This window comes from Macrobrachium rosenbergii, chromosome 21 (genome assembly GCF_040412425.1).
Source record: "Macrobrachium rosenbergii isolate ZJJX-2024 chromosome 21, ASM4041242v1, whole genome shotgun sequence".
NCBI lineage: Eukaryota > Metazoa > Arthropoda > Malacostraca > Decapoda > Palaemonidae > Macrobrachium > Macrobrachium rosenbergii.
In genome coordinates, this window is record NC_089761.1 from 54,180,554 (window position 1) to 54,199,272 (window position 18,719).

At 36.3% G+C, this 18,719-nt stretch overlaps 1 protein-coding gene across 1 annotated transcript in view; it reads right to left on the reverse strand.

The window, feature by feature from the left end:
- Nucleotides 1-18,719, reverse strand: part of LOC136850198 (solute carrier organic anion transporter family member 74D-like) — a 387,330-nt gene that overhangs the window by 40,886 nt on the left and 327,725 nt on the right. Inside the window, 4 exon segments of the mRNA XM_067123835.1 lie at nucleotides 5,446-5,571; nucleotides 10,880-11,044; nucleotides 11,413-11,544; nucleotides 11,693-11,833. Coding sequence (XP_066979936.1) covers nucleotides 5,446-5,571; nucleotides 10,880-11,044; nucleotides 11,413-11,544; nucleotides 11,693-11,833 — 564 coding nt within the window.

The window sequence follows — 18,719 nt, forward strand, 5'->3', positions numbered from 1 at the left end:
TGAAATGCCAAACATCCCAGTGTTTGCCATTGCCTCTAGAGTCCAGATGAGTACTTGGGGATCATATAAGGTAAAGGGATCTTTTAAGATAGGAAGGTTATAAAACTTATCAGCATAAGATGTAGTTACTAATAATCCTGGAGGTTGGCATCTCTTGGCGATGAAGTGAATGAAAGGTGAAGGTGAATCATGATGACAAGGTAAAATATGGCACATCCCAAACAACTGTTCCAATGAATACTCCTTATTAATATATCCATGACCCTTCTAGATACTGGAAATTTCTGGATATTGTAAAAAAAAAACAAATACTACTCATGTAGAACAGCAATTTTGTAACCTTTTTTTCCCCTGTTTCATCCCTACACATTACATACTGGATATGCTTATAAACCACAAAAATACACTACACAGTACTGTACACAAAATAAAAACCAAAACATACAGTATACTTTATACAAAATCTCTAAAAAATTTAACCCTGAAATTCTCTCTCTCTCTCTCTCTCTCTCTCTCTCTCTCTCTCTCTCTCTCTCTCTCTCTCTCTCACCTGTAAGCAAAGCAAAAACTGTTTATCTAGTCTGGATTTGGATTTTTATTTTAAAGAATATCCAGTGAGAGAAAGGGAAAGGCAAGCAAATGCACAGCAACATGCACAAATATATGTACCCGGTATGTACATACAAACATACATATACAGTATGTATATATTTACTTATTTTATACTGAATAAGTGCATACCATTTTGTACTGTGATTTTGTGCCTCCATATCAAAAATATAACAAGCATTACATTTAAATGTTTAATGCACTATATTTACTGATTAACACAATTATATTTATTATATTCCATTAAGGGATATCAACCTCATCATGTACTGTACATCGAGCTTATACTTTGAATATGAGCAACTTGACACGTGGAGCCTCGATGGTATGAAATCAACCTGTGAGTACTCATAAGATTAAGAAACTAAATTGATTGCAAGAGCTTGTAATTCAGCAGAGAGAATAACAGATATTAAGCAGTTTTCAAATGGTTACAAATGAACAAAAAGCAAACATGATCTAAAAGCCATACTTAATCGTTTCATCACGTCTTGAACTCGTATGGACATGCAATATCTGGTGCCCCCAAACACAATCTAATTTTAATGCTTATGACTGAACGAAAAGTACCTTGTCTTTTGTTTGTGTCATGTGGACAGGCAATATCTTCAAGTACTATACTGCACACTTAAATCTACATTTTAAAAGTTCAGAAAGTTCAGTTGATTTGTCAATTACACATAAACTGCATTTCTTAAGCAATTGCCTGCTTACTACAATCTCTCTCTCTCTCTCTCTCTCTCTCTCTCTCTCTCTCTCTCTCTCTCTCTCTCTCTCTCTCTCTCTCTCTCTCTCTCTCATTGTGCATGATTATTTTATTGCAAGTTAATATCCCTAATTTGTTCAATTTTTTTGGTTTGTTGATACGTATTTCAACTTTAATACTAAAATAATTTTGTTTACAAACTTCAACACTCAAATTTACTGTCATGACAGGAGTTATCCATCGGAAACAAGGAGATAAAAGGGGAGGGCGATCGCGCACACACACACAAAAGCAGCCAATGAGAAAATGAAACTTCCACTTGAAAAGTTGCTAGTAGACAAACCCTTCCCACTCAGCTCTCCCACCGTATAAGCACCTACCTGGCCTACTCACCCCACCCCCAGTACTCAGTCACTCAAAAACTATAAACAAAATGACATTTAAGTGACCTTAATGATTTTAAGCCAATAACCCTCACAAAAGCTCCCATGCAAACAGACCTGAAATGCTTACTGTCCTGCCACCCCTAAAATAGCTCATTCTCAATGTGCTTATGACTCATCAGTGCTACCTTCACCTCTTTCCATCTGTGCATTGTTGCCAACTACACAGACTTTTTTTATTATATTTACAGTATATATATATTTTAAATATATAAAGTAGTTCTGCAGACCCTCCACATTACGCTGATGTCCGGATAGCACAAATACTGATAAACGAGGGATTACTCATGCCCATTTGATTAATGTAAAGCGGAAGACAAATCAAGGTTGGAGAGGGCTCTAACTTCATGGACTCACACTCCCACTAGTTTACTTTTAAGAACTACTCGTTTTACCCAATAGGAGACTGTATTTGGGAGACTTTCATTTCCCATTGACCTTTTAAGAACTACCCATTTTACCCAATAGGGGACTGTATTAGGGAGACTTTCATCTCCCATTGGCCTGTAAAGAGAAAGAGCCTTGTGATGGAGTCCTGAAGTCTCTGGTTCTCTGCAGTTAGAGCCAGATAGCCCTCAATGGAAAAAGCAAAAGGCCCACTACATTGTCAATGACTGAAAAATCGTGCTGAGGCGCAGTTGTAAATACTAGTCATTTGGGTCTTAACTGTGAAGTCTGAAGTTATGGAGTAATTCCACTGATGACTACCCTCTAGCATGAGTGGTCTTTCCACACAATACTTGAAGCCCACTGACCCATCTTGAATAGGACTTTTAAGCAGCAGGACAAGATCCCAGTTAGAAAGTTTCAGTGACACCTGAGGAACCAGCTTTTGTTTTAATAATCTTCTCCAAATACACTGAAGAACCCATGTTGAGCTTCCGAAGTTTAAGTACATGTGATAGTGCAGTCCTGTGTACCTTTATGTTGGAGACTGATACTGTCCTGTGATGGGAAAAGTAAAATTAAGAAATCTGCAATTAAGGGAATCACAGAGTTAACAGGATCATTATTTCTCTCATTACAATTACTGCAGAGTGTTTCACCTGGCCTGGTTTAAATTCTGCAAGGCCTTACAATGGTTGCTGCTGCTTAACCCCTTGGGTCTGGATATGATCATTGAGGTGCAATATTAGAAACTGGGTCAGTTCTGGATATCCTCTCATGACAATCGTAATTTTGTACCTTGCTATTTGAATAAATTTTCCAGGAAAACATCAAATCACTTAAATGGGCAACTCTTATGGCAACACGAACACCTCTGCTCAATGACACAAGGAATAAGAGTGAGATTGCATGAGGGAAGGGGCTACATCTCCACATCCCAGCACAATGCGTATATATTTGTCCATAAAGATACTCGGGGAATGTTGCTATTTTTATTTCTTATCTATTACAATATAATGATAGCTGCAATTCTAATTTTGCAATATCAGTGACAAAAAAAACATTATAAAGAGCATAGATAAGAAAATAAAATTGGCTGATATTTTTACAAGTGTCTTGGCAAAGACACTTTCAACTTTCTGTGGTATGCAAAAAAAATTTTTTTTAGTTTTTTCTTATACCATGTGCATTTTTTATCTTCCACTTCCAATTAATGTGTTTTTTCAAACTGTTTAACCATGAAAATTTGCTTGGTCTCAGAGTATTGTTAATGTATATTTAGCCTGGCTTATGGGAGTTGAGAAAACCTTTCTGAGGCCCTGTTGGATATCTCCAAGTGTAAAGATGAAGGTTCAGTTGCTTGAGAAGTTTCTTTTAGGATGGGATGCTCCTGTGGCTGTCAACCGCACCGGAAACGGTTTGGAAGAAAAGTCTGACCCCGTAGGCGGGGATCTCTGTCTCTCCCGGCCGTGTGAACAGCCCTTCCATTCTTCTACTTTCTGATCCCCCAATTGGTTGGGAAAGACTGTAGGGGGATTCCAGTTTGTTGATCTTTACCAAACTCCTGCTCGGTTCTCCCGACTCTGTCTCGCTGCTATCCTGAAACTCTTTCTTAAGGACCTGCCAAAGAGCTTGCCACACTGGGTCTGATTTCTTCTTAGTGGAAGGAGAAGAGAGAGGAAAAATATCCTTACTGGGCGTGATGGGTAATGGAGATGGAGTTTGTAGAGGCAACGACGGTGGGGGGGAGAGAAGGAACAGGGAATGTCCTCTGGAGACAGGGGTGGTCTTTTTCCTCCACCTCCTTTCGCACTTTCCCCACTGGGGAGATAGCCATGATACACACTCTCCGCATGAGGCCTCATGCACACGGAATGGGGATTGACGCCTACAGGCAACATGAAGTTCCCGCAAGGTTTGTCCTTGACCATGCAACATTGTACTTCATGTTTCGCGTTCTCTTCCATCACTGCAGGAAGAACTGAAAAAGCTCACAAACACAAGGGTGTGGGGAGAAAAGACACGAACACATGGGATCAGGTGGGTACTGAACAAGCACTTTCCCCGAACCTGGAAAGATCTCACAGAATGACACAAAAATCTTTTTAATTACGTTATCAAAAACTTGTGATGGGCTCCCCTTTCTCTTCCATCACCACGGGAAGAAAGAGAACGCTTGCTAATACTCGGGTATAAGGAAATAAGACACGAACACATGTGATCGTGGGTACCTGAACAAGCACTTTCCCCGAACCCGGAAAGATCTCACAGAATGACACAAAAATCTTTTAATTATGTTATGAAACTTGGGATGGAATTCCCCTCACAAAGGAAAAACAACACTAAACTATGCACTGTTCACATATTTCAAAAGGAAGAACACACGTGGGAGACACTCGCTACTTCGCTCCTTTGTCCTGCCCTCAGGAACAAAGACCCAGGCCTAAGCACAGCAACAGTGATAATCACTACAGAATCGAAGATATCAACACTAAAAATGGTAAACACAGTCAGGCAAACGTTAGGAACTGGGAGTACGCACTCCCAATCACACAGAATAGAAAGAAACTAATATGCATACAAAACGAGAGACGAGTCAGAAAATGTGCGAACACGAGTGCGGCTGCAAATACAATTGGAGAAGAAGGCAGAGTCAGGTTAACCCACATGACCCAGGTAGCATTAGGATTTTGTTTTCAGAGACGAGTCGAAAACAACTAAATCCATGTAAGCGCAGAATACTCCATATATGAAAGTGTAGGTTTGTATACATGTCGGAACAAATACAGATTAGAGTAGAGAATACAACTGTGACCTGAGCTTATGGGTTAGATAAATTTGGTGAAATTTGTTAAAACAATACATGATACTGTATCATAAAAACCACTAGCAATATTTCAAAGGAGTGGTATTTCACACAACCATGATAAAGATTATTGATAAAGTTTAATATTTGCTACGTGCAGGTGAAGCTAATAAAGAGTGAAAAAACATGGCTAACAAATTGTATTTAAACACTTCAGACTGAAGGCAAATGAGGCCACTATGCATGTAAATGTTAAACAAACAACAGCTTGTGGTCACCAAAGAATGGTCAGCAGTTTCTAGTAAACAGTTGTACCATGAAGGCACAGAGTTACAAAGAAAACCCGCTTCATTAATTTTATTAACTAATATGACATTTCAAGAGCTAAATGTTTTTCCCTGAGAAGGCTTGGCAGACCTTGTACTGAATATCCATTTTAAATGTAAAATGGATATTTTACACTTAAAATGGATTTAAACTGTTATACTACTTACCAATTGAGTATACAAGAGCTGTTAAGGCAATCCATCCAGCAACAGTTCTTGCAGTAGGTTTGGCTCTTCTAATTAATACTCCACTTGCAAAGATACCCAAGCCCATTACAAGAATACCTCCAATACCTGTTGATTAGAACAAAATGTGAAATGTTTATCAATCTTAAATGTAATGTAATTAACAAGGTAATGTTAATATCTTCAGAGAGAATCAAAAGGTAATAAAATTAAAGAATCAGTTAACATGTATATGTAAAGAGTTTTATACACTGGAAATACTAAAAAAAATATATATGTTGCTGTGTTCATTTCAACTTAATTAGTTCCTAAGAGGGCCAAACGAGACCTAGCTTTTCAGCTTTCTCAATAAGATTTTCATGGTATCTAACTCCATAGAGATAAGACCTGACATAAAGGTTACTTATGATGAGGTAGGTATTTATAATTTCCTCATGGGTAATGCTGCTACACAACCTTATGTTTTTCTTAACTTTTAGAGACTGGGGAGGTGTCCCCACACTTTGTGGCAAATCACGACAATTACTCATGGGCATAGCATTTTCTTTTATGACTCAGTGTGAGATTATTGTCTTGGAATGATGTTTTTATGTAACTTTGCAGCTGAATCAAACTGAGGATAATGTCATAAAGTTGTGGCTCTGAAGTTAGGTGAAAATTCTTTATGGATAATATCATTTGCAATCTATCAGAATCTCACAGATGACATTTACTTAGCTGAGGATGACATCATCAAAATCTCATAGAGTTACCTACCAAACAATTTTTTATTTTCACTATTAAAATTTATGGACTCCTCCCAAATTAATGAGTCAGTTTTACTTACTTCTAGATTCAACCTTTCTTTTGCAGCTCTTAGTATCACTTTTCTTGTCAAGTTTGTAATGCAACGTTACAAGGTTTTCTATTCAATTACTGTACTTCAAATTCTCTTGCACATTCAAGTACAACATTTCTCAAATATAGTATAGGCTCTAGTATGTTTACCAGTAAAACATTTAGAGCTGCTCTTTAAGGTACTAAATGCTTCAGAATCTTTTAATATCTTTGTGTTGGGATAGGGGAGGGAACCTTCTCTCACTACATATCTGGGGGGCTTTTATGACAAAGCTAAACCAAAACCTTACTCCCACTTCTAACAAAATGAAAGCAGTTCCACTTAAGCACAACACACACCTCTTCCTTTCTCTTTCCACAGGCAAAAAAAAAAAAAGTTTAATTTATTTGGCACTCAGCTGAGAGTTTTGAGGAGCACACTGATCCTACTTGGCCATCATCTGACGCAAGGGATGTGGCTCCTCTTCCCATGATGCTCACTGGCTATTTACCGGGATCACAGTATCAACATCATTCCCAAAATGCATGTAACATGTGGCTCATCTTTGTATCACTTCTCAGACCAGCTCACCTATGACAATAGGGCTCTCAACTTCTCTCTTTCTCCCTTCTCCATTTCCTATTGTATTCCACTGCGTATTTTGTAATCTTGATACCTATGTGGTACCATCTGTTATATTTTGGTACATAGTACAGTTCCCCCCCCCCATACTTTTCCCACAACGAGCACATGGCCATTTTCCTAATTGCCCTTTTCTCTTTGACTCCTTTCTAGTCACCATAAGCTTTGTTTTGTTTATGCTGATGTTCAGTCCTTTCTTCTCCATTCCACTTTTCAACATTTTAAACATTTCAACCATCTCTTCCTCAGATTTGCTGTCAACACTAGGTCACCTGCATGAAGCAGCTTCTTTACTGGTCCCTCAGTTATGCCAGCATCCTCTAGTTCATGTTCATTTTCTTCATTCAGATTTTCAAAGCACTGCTTCCATTATTCCAGTATCTTTCATTTTAAGCTTCAATTGGTCCCCTATCATCTTTTATATACTTTGGCCCTTTTGCAATCTTCCCTCTTTCCACAGCCACTTTACGAGATGCTACAGTCTTCTCATCTCTAGCTCTGTGTAAAAGTGGATTGGTTTGCTTTATAAGATACTGGCTTAAAAACCACACACTGGGGCAACTAGGCCATTCAGCACTATTTGGATATCCAATTTCTATATAAAACTACAGTACTGTATATTAAATTTTTATACGGGTTTCTCTCACTGCCATGCAGTGAATTGGCCCTTCTCTCATGGTCAAACTGTACATCTGTTTTTATGGCAAATACAACTGTATGGTAACCTCATTTCCTCTTTGCTCAGTATTATGAAGCTATGTGCTAAATGTGTATAGTGAAAGAAGATTCTTGTAAAATTCTGACTTTCATTCAAATTTTGTAAAATCCCCTTCTTACTGAAGGGCTATAGCCTTCAGTTTCTTGTTCCTCTAAAACAACTACAAGGAGTATATTCAGTAATCCCTCGATTGTTCAGATTGATACATCCAAGGCCCTTCCAGATTTTGGAAATTTCTGGATATGGTGAAAAAACACTAAGGATGCACAACTAACTACATACCCTTACTTCCCCTATCTTGTCACAATGCAGTACTGTATACACTATATATGCTAATAAACAACAAACAATAGACTACAGTATTGTTTGGATGTAGTGTAAAACCATAAGTTCCTATCATTTTTCCTCATGGAAATACTTCTGGTACAGCTGTTTAGTTGGAACAATAACACCTTGATCCATTGGCTGTGTGAGAGCAGTTGTATTAGGAAACAAAAACATGACCCCTAATACGATCTTCGTCTCCAACCTACAGGCTTGTGATGGGATGCACAGGCACTTTGTCCATAAGCAGCAAAACCTTTATCTGATGCCTAGCAATGCAAAGATGCTGTGTCTAATGACAAATTACCTCTTATAAAAAAGTACTGGAATCAATTGGAAACAATCTTGAAGATGAACTAAGCCTTCTACAAATGATACCAAATCACTGGGAGACTATCCATTAACCCATGCAAGACACAGGGTTGCTTTGCATGTCCAACTACAACTGATTTGCAGTGGTGGCTATCAGAAGAATTTGCATGCAACAAGGCAAAAACATGTTCTTTGGAATCCTTTCGACCATGTAAATTCTTTTCTCTCATCAGCCAAGGTATTAGTGGGCATGGAGAGGTAGACAAATTTCCTCGGAGTTGTAGATTTAACTCAAAACAAGAATCTTTTTCATAAATTTTTCAACTTCCCAAAACTCCTCTATTTCCTCCTCAGAAGCATCCAAGGTTTTGCTATGAGTCTTTTTGGAAAGTCCACGTCCAATTTTGAACCAAAACAGACAACCCTTGGATGCCTTCAAGTGCACGATCCCAAGCAGATCTGTTAATTTACCATCAGCCTTCAATTCAGCAAAAAGTAAATGCACCCTGGCTGCTGCTGACAAAGCCAGACCAAGGTTGACTATTCAACCTCCTCATGGCAGGGCTTGGCCATCACCTTGTAGGCCTCACTGCTGGATGACTTCTCAAAAGTCTGTCACATACTTCTTCAGCTTGTGAATCACCCCAATGTGATTCACAAGACCAGTCGACCTCGATTCTCTCGACACTTTCTAGCTGCTTCTGAAGTGTCAGCTGCTTCCTGGCCTTCTTAGGAGGTGGTGGGGCCAGGCACAAGAGACAGCACACAAACAGCAATAACAATGCCTGCAACACTGCAGGTACATCCATGAAAGTGACAAAGTATGGGGAAAGCTGCAACACATGCTCACACACCAACTGTTTAGCACGCGATTATTGAGAATGATGTGCAACTGGACAAAGGAGAGGAGAGCACTTTTACACAATGTGCAATGGTATCTTTGAAGGCAGCCAATGATAGAAGGAAACTCTTACCCTGGCCTATTACCTCAACAACACCCTTTTCTCAGTGTGCTAATAACTGTACACAGCATTACCATTGTCTCTAACCCACGCAGCACTGCCAACCATACAGACTTTTTATTCAGTTTAATTATTGTATATATATATATATATATATATATATATATATATATATATATATATATATATATATATATATATATATATATATATATATATATATATATATAAGCATGTGATTTTGTTTATTGGCTGAAGCCACTGGGAAAGTTCAATATGAAATGACAGACTGCCAAGTACTTTCATATATTTTAAACACATCTTTGTGTCTCGAAGATGTGCTAAAAATACACGAAAGTACCTGGGACTCTGTCAGTTCCTTTATATATATATATATATATATTATATATATATATATATATATATATATATATATATATATATATATATATATATATATATATATATATATATATATATATATATATATATATATATATAATATATATATATATACAGTATATAATGGAAGACAGAGAGCCAAGTACTTTCTGTGTATTTTTAACACATCTTCATGGCACAAAGATGTGTTCAAAATATGCGAAAGTACCTGGCACTCTGTCATTTCATTTTGAACTTTCCCAGTGGCTTCAGCTAATAAACAAAATCACACGCTTACTTTTGTGATTTCTTAGTATGTATGTATGTATGTATATACAGTATATATATATATATATATATATATATATATATATATATATATATATATATATATATATATATATATATGTGTGTGTGTGTGTGTGTGTGTGTGTGTGTGTGTGTGTGTGTGTGTGTGGTGCTATGGATCTGATAACATCAATGTCCAGACAGTTTGAATACCGATAATCAGGGATTAATAATATAATTTAAGAACTTATGAGGAAAGAGACTCTGCAGCTGTTTTAACTCCCTTACCATTACTGGTATTTTTTCCTTATATTTTTTGTCAGCAGTTAAGCCCTAAACATGCCAATCACTGAACCTTCACATACTTCTTTTATGTTTGGTTATACATGACTGTGTGCCACACTCTTTTCCTAAGCCACTCTCCAAAAGATGTCTTTATAAAATTATGAAGAGATCTCTTTCAAATGATAAATTTTTCATCTCCTTTATCCTCAAGCTCTTGGACTAATTTTCTTCTGTGTTCTAAGCTTTATAATGTCTGAAGTAATATGGTAGTTTTATCTAATGGAACTTGTAAGAACACTGACTGCATGCACTTTCCCCAAGGTTCAATTTGGAATATTTTAGTTTTCATCCCCTTTGCCCAAATTACTGGACAGGCACATAAAATTACAAATTTCACTATGAGAAAACAGGAGCCCTGTTTTATATTATTTGTTAGAGCTGTGCAAGTAATGTCATTGTTTATACAAGTTCAGTCACATCCTTGATATTTTTTCATCCATGCTCATAAAAGTTCACATTATACAGTCATTTGCAAGAAGCCAAATCTTAACTGTGTTAATATTTAAAATGGTAAATCTTAGTTATAAGGAAAAAAAAAAAAAAGACTTCAGACAGGTAATATAACATGCCATGACTTAATACGCTAACAAGAGACACTGTACTTTTATTACTGGGAATGAAACCAACCTGACACCATAGCTGCATTGTGAACAGGAAGGCGAAATTGGCTCTCTAGGTACTTCGGAAGAAATGTGTACAGGCCAGCGATAGGTAATATATGCAAAACACTGCTAGCTGTGCGTAGCATGAGGATTTCATTCTTCAAAAGTCGCCGCACTGCCCGTGGAAAATCTGGATAAAATGAAAACAGTTCCAGTTCTGAATAGGAATGATACACACATATATAAAATAATTTCTAAGTTAGTGTAATCTATACCTTTGTTAAGTAGATCTCCATGAACTTCATATTAAACTGTGTCTTGTATTTAAAATAAATCTGTTTTTGCAAGGCAAAATGAACAGAAGAAACAAAAATAAGCATTACTACCCGAGATTTACTTCTTAGAATGTTTATCTAATCGGTTATAAGCTCCACGCCAACTTAACTGTATGTAATACTTAACACATTACAGTAATATGTTAGAAACGCTATGATACATAACTTCATTATCAAAGTAAGCAGAGATTCACAATAGTTTAATGTGCGTGATAATACATACCTCTCAGAGAAGGATTGCGAAGTGGAGCTTTGAAAACTGTGCGCACTGCCTTGGGTGATGATGGCAAACGACGAGGAAAGGCAAACATGGCTGTGCTCGTCAGGAATAAAGCCACGGACACAAACACTAATCCTAAAAATGAAAACAAAATTTGCTGATTGGTGTAAACCTGTCTGAGGAAGGTTTACAGGAACTTCCAGGTAAAAGTGTCAGCATTTAGGATACTAAGCCACACATTTCTTAGGTTATCACCACGAAAACAAGGGACCGTCATACTTACCTAACCACCAAGCACCAATCCATCTGGGATCATTGGTGGTGATGCCAGGATCCGTCATAGGATTTACGTAGAGACGAGTACAAACAGACCCTAATACAAAACCTAACGTTGGACCCAGAATTCTGACTCCGCTCGTTCCAGCTGTTGGAAAGGTTAAATGTTGTGTGCATTAAAATATTGATCATATAATAAGACATATGAATAAAGAGCAGTTCTTAGGGAATAAAGTGAAGTTCTTGAGTCATGAACCTGTTAGGTTTCATGAGCACAAAGATACAAAGGAGTTTTTCTTGAAATCTGACAGACACAGATGTTGTGGAGCTTCCAACTTGAATATTCATTGAATTTGCAGCAGTTCTCTGAACACTATTCAGGGCATCAAGGGGCCTATGATATATGTTCTAATAACTATGAAGTTAGCCAGGAACTCTTATATACAACATCATAAAACACAATATTATTTTACCATTTCTCTATTCAGTGAAATCTAGTGTTTCACACTTTCAATTAACTTAAACAGAGAAGAAAGACCACGAATAAATTACTGGATACAATTTTGGTCGTTCAATAAATTCAAGGCGGATACTTGAATAGAATACAATGCACTCTTCAACCTATAAAATTAAGTTCCAACGTCGTTCTTGCACCACAATGAAACAATAATTTAAAGTTCTCTTACGGATTTTTTCTGTAGAAATTTCCGAACGCATTTCAATAAAAACTTCAACCCCAATATCTAGAAATGTTTTCCTTCTACACCAATGTAGAGATCTCGTATTAATTTTTTATTTTAAATAGACAATAATAACTGTTATGAGGCAAAAATTTAATCTTCACTGTACACTCTACTCTCATAATTACTAATTAGAGCAACATGAATTAATTAGCAAAAACGTAGACTGACAGCTATTGTATTTTCACAAAGTTCTCAACTTTTTGCATCTACATCTCTTAGATTAATTTGAGGTACAGGTTAAAATGAATATATTGATGATATGTACTGCAGGTCAAGGAACTAATTTAAAACAAGGAACATATACATATGTGTATATATGTGTGTGTGTACATACATACATATATATATATATATATATATATATATATATATATATATATATATATATATATATATATATATATATATATATATATCCATTGCATTACACAATGTATTTTAAATATAAAAAGAACGGAACATTATGAAATTCCAATCACAAAAATAATTTTGTTCACCACAACATGACCTAACCAATTCACGGATAAAGACGACTAAAAATGAAAAAGTAAAATAGAATGGAAGTGAACAAAATAGTAGAACAGCTACGCAATAAAAAAAAAAGTGTGGCTATTTAACGATGGAATGAATGTTTATATGAAAACAGACTCCAAAGGCTTATATAAGCTCGTCCTCATGTTGGGCTTCAGCTACTACTTTGCAGATTTTTTTGATATCAATCTGCGTTTTACAAACTGATGAGTGATAACTTGTTTGATAATTCAGGCCTGGACAATTTGCATCCCATCCTATAACTAACGCCCTGATGGCTACAAAGGCGTCTCGTACATCCTACGTAGGTTCCCAGCATTATCAAGGAGAGGAAATTTAGGATAGGTCTTCAGTTTGTGAACATTCTAAATGACTGGTGGCTCCTTATAATTCACAAAGAACAATTTCCTCATTTCTGTATGAAAATATTTAAAAGGAAAACAATTGTTTTGAAAAACGCCAAGAGCCCAGTTTCCTGATGGAGGGCTAAAACGCAACACTTATAGAGGCATTTTAAAGAAATCTTTCGCTCTCTCATCGTGTATACTCATTATACTAACGTAGTATATTCTCTCCATTTATCAGTCTTTCGAAACTCCCAAGAGAGACGAGGGAGAGGGAAAGAACACTGGTTATTTGAAAAAGCCTGTTCTTTCTCATATTTGGCAGCCGCTGGAGAGAACTACACTAACCCTCCCTTTAAAAGGGATCATTATCACCCGCAATACAAACACCCTTTGAAATGACCTTTGCAGGAAAACAAGAAATTTTCCTGGAAACAGCCAACCGTAGCATCAATTCCCAGGGGCAATCAAGTAACTGAATCTTCTACTTGTGATATTTTAGACATTTTAGCGACTGTTAGGTTTAATACGATTACCACACAACTCTACCCAGAAAGGGTAGTTAAGTGGAAATATCCAAACAATTTAATATTAATTACTTCAGTTTAATTTTTAGAGCTTTAAATTCAAGAAGGAACAATGATATCCAGAATGCAAGAGAAAGATGATTCAGAAGTCCTAGCAAAACCTGATCAACAAAAGGCATGTCCTAGGGACAACATCACTGAGTTGAGGATCTCGGGATCAACCATCTACTGATCTGACAACAACCATGAACAATCTTTCGGCCGCAGCCATGAGCGTTTTTCGTTCTCAAAATTATTATTATTTTTTTTTTTTAATTTTAGCAGACGTTGGTGCAAGGAAGGCAACGGAGTTCTACATAACTCTAAGGAACATCAACATAATATTTAATTTACTCCGAAATTTATTTTTGACAAATATGGCAGCAAGTACGTTCACACTTAAAAATTTGAGTCCCTAGGCCCTAGGGTATGAACACAGACTATGTTGCTAAAATATACAAACACTTTGACATACCATATAAAATACCGGACCAATTGTCTTGCTTATATGAGATCGACATTGTAATCAACTAGAGTCGTTTTGCTTAAGCTAACTGCACGTTAAGCAAAAAAATTATCTGGAGTGTATAAGAATTACAGAATTATGATGGTTTTAATTAGGAACCTGATATTCAAGCATGCTGTTTAAATGGCTTAAAATAATAATTTTCCTTAACTTTTTTTTCGTGAAGACCGGGCAAAGAAATGGCTTCACAGAACACTGCATTAAATATAAACAGAAAAGGAGACAGAACCAGGACCTAATTTCGAAAAAGCAATAAACACGCTCCTTAATCGGGAAGGTTATATGATTCAAGACAAACCAAACCAGAAAGAAATTCCCATAAACTGACAGTGACGGGAAAGATTGTATTCTCAGTCAAGTTTATATAAAGGTTAATAAATCAAACAAAATCAAAACAATACTTCCATATGTCTAACGAATCGGTTTAGAAGAATAAAAGAGAAATTACACCGACAGATTTCGGTAAAAAAAAAATATGCCTATTTGTAAAACCAGAGAATTACCGAATCTCCTTGATACAGCTAATGCTATAATCCCGAAAGCATATTACCTAATTATCAAGAAAGGTCATGGATCACGTCCTTTGGAGTGACCTTTTAGTTTTAAAAGTTTGACCTTGCCTCTTCCGCACATATATTTCCATCGAAGGCCGAAAGTTGATGTTATGCATCGACCAGGAAAATTTACCTCATGATATATTCCATATGAAATTTTGGGTAATACCGTTTAATATAAAGACAAGATATTAAATAAATATCACTGTAAACAATGTCCTACAAAGCTGAAATACATATCCTGATATCTTCTTTGGACCCCAGATACAGTATTCTGTAGGCATGAGAGCTTCCCAACATACCGTGTTGCTAATCTAATCTTCTATAACTTCGGCATTCAGAAACAGTGTAAACTGGGGGAAACAACAGGGCAATAATTTTATTTGCGACATGTGAAGGGAGAGAAAAGCAAATTACAAATGGGAAAGGCAATAAAAAGTGACGAAAAACAACTGTAAATGTTCTCAAGCTGTAGCTGCCTCCTGCACTTACATAAATAAAATTTTGAGAGAATAAAATAACTCAGTTTTGCAAAATACACTTCAAGTCTAGAACCTAAAGTTTCAACGTTTCATTCATATTTTGGTATTTTTACGGAACTACCCCTGACAACTACAAGGCCGCGTCTTGATTACAAATTATTGCAACTGCGCCTGTAAAAACTACAGTTTTCCCTAGATACCTGAAATTCTGGTTGCAATGAGAAAGAATAATGCCTTTGTATGAAGCCTCCTGCTCGGAAAGAAAATGCCAAAAACCATGACGCAGGAACTAACAGATTTCCGTAGCATCTCTTTAAAATACTTTACAAAGCAAATGTACTTTTGAAACATGGCAGGCGGCTCCTAACAGCTGGAATTTATACACCTCCACTTTCACAGATGTACAAAATCTACCGAATACAATTATACACATCAGCTTTCAGTGGCGCAGTAATTACTAGTATAGCACGAAAGAATGAATTATCATTTGTCATTATAATTACATAATTTAACTTATAATGGCAGGTTGGCTAAAATCAACCTTCATTACAATACATATATTTCACGTGTATAAAATGTTAAAAAGAAATTGCATTATATCCTTTCAGATTTATCACAGATCTCTATCATAAATAAATAGTCGAATATCATCCTAAACACTTTTAAGTTTAGAAGTAGTGACAACGTTGAGTGACTACCATGTAAAAATTGTGTTCAAACGAAGATATAAAATGTCGACCCACCGGGTTAAAAACATCACTAGATCACACATGTGACGATGGATATGGCTGTTCTAATCCCTCGCATCATAAATTGTTGAACGGGTGCAATCTAATATTGAGTTTCTTGCAGCAACTCGAGTAAAACGTTTATCATAAGATCACTTTCTCATAAAATAGAATAATTCCCAAGGCCCTGAAGTCAACTCTACCGTCGTTTCAGATTAATATTCCGGACTGACCTTCAAGATGAGTGCCTCAGAAATGATGCAAGGACTAGCGGTGGGTAGAACTAGAATACTCAGATACACGAAAGGAGTATCAAATGTCGTACATAAATTAATGCGTTTATTATGCAGAGACGAAATGTACCCAATAACATTATCACATCTTACCTGTGGACACGTACTAACAGGGAGGGCGGGGAGGGGCGGGAGGCACCGAGAGAGGGATAGGAAGAAGGTCATCTCCCTTAATATAATAAGGCTAAAGTTCCGCTTGTAAAGTGAAATAAAAATATCAGACATTTGCACAGGGTTATTATCCCTAATGTCTCCCTCACCACACCAAAAATAATGGGAGACAAAGATCCGTAAAACAGTAACCACAAAACGAGGTGGGTGGGTTGGAAATGTTATCGATAATAGAGTACTCTGTTGAAAATGACGGACACGAACAGATCTTGAAAATTTCACTATCAAGAAGAACAGCTGTCGGTGGTCGTGATGCCGGTATAAAAGGATAAACCACAAAACATCGCCTAACATGAAATTTATTATTATAAAAATAATAACCTTAGGAATACTGAAATTATTCATAACTTAGGATTAAAGTGTTTATCAATTCACAGCCTGAACAGAGTAGAAATAAAACAAAATGAAAATGAGGGGAGAGGGGAATCTAGTCATTCAGCGCCTTAGCAGTAAAAGCGAGTACACCACGATATTACTGATCATTCAGAGCTCTGGCCAACAGAAAAATAACAGATACAGTACAAGGCGACAAAAAGCAAACACTAATAAGATCGGCGACGGGCGAACGAGGAAGCAGAAGTACTGTACTTTTCAGAGAACAACGCTTGATATTCAGAGAACACGTGTTGCTCGCTACAGCTGTCTGGCCAAGGTCTCAGACAGCGATAAACCTTGTACAGAGGCGACAAGCCACACCGGCGTCTAATAACCACGTCAGTTGCTGAGGCCAAAGTTTTTCCTTCCCCATTCGTTAGGTACACGTGTACTGGAACTTTCAACCGTAGCAGTTTTTTTTACCGTTATTATTGTTATTATTATTATTATTATTATTATTATTATTATTATTATTACATTCCCTCAATAACATGAACTGGGCACTAGGCAGTACATATATGAGCTAATGTCTTACGAACATTATATTTAAAACAATGACGCCACTTGAAAACTGTAATACAACTTATATATATTAAAATTTAATTGCATAAATTCATACCGGTGAATTTAATACAAAGGCAGTCATCACCACATCTGCTGTACACTAATTATATTGTATTAGTATATGTATGTATGTGTATGTATATATATATATATATATTATATATATATATATAATATATATATTATATATATGTGTATATATACACATACACATATATATATATATATACAATTATATATGTGTATACACACGCACACACACAAACATGTATATATATACATATATGAGAAAGAAATGTCCCATTACTATCTAGGAAGCGCAAGTGAATTATAAAGATGAAGGCGAATGGTGCTGTATTTGCAAGGGTGTTAACGCTCTACAGATGAACCTTTTATATAGGTCTATGAAACGGCTAAGATTGTGGAAGCTCTCAGGTTAGCGAGCTAAGCCTCGTTTCAGCAGCGAAGTATGAATGTAGCAGTTACCGTTTTCTTGTTATTCTCTGTAGCTCACTGGCCCCCCGGTGGGGGAAAAGATTTAATATTGAAAATGCATATTTATTCCCAGCTTACAAATCTTGAATTATACACGTATATAAATATTAATATTCCATGCTGTTGCCAGTTAATATGAAAATTGTCCATGCAGCTGGGGTACGTTAGATGAAGAGATACACTGGAGGTCAACAGGTAAATCGCTGAAGTTAAAATTCTCTCTCTCTCTCTCTCTCTCACACACACACACACACACACACACACACACACACACACACACACACACACACACACACACACACATATATATATATATATATATATATATATATATATATATATATATATATATATATATATATATTAAGCTTGTTAGACTTACCATTACAAAAAGCAATAACTTGTTTTAATTGTGTTGTTAATCCAGTCAGAATAAATTTCTCCAAACTGATATATTACATCAGGAAGGGGTACAAAAAGCAGGGACAAATACTAGAGTTAATGAAGCTGTTTATTACTTCTGCTCATAAAACAATAAATGCTCATTAGCGCAAGCTTCTCATCACAAGCACAGCCTTAAAAGTTCTGCTTGCGAAATGTGTATGTGTGTGTGTGTGTGAGAGAGAGAGAGAGAGAGAGAGATTAAAACCATAATTGTCATG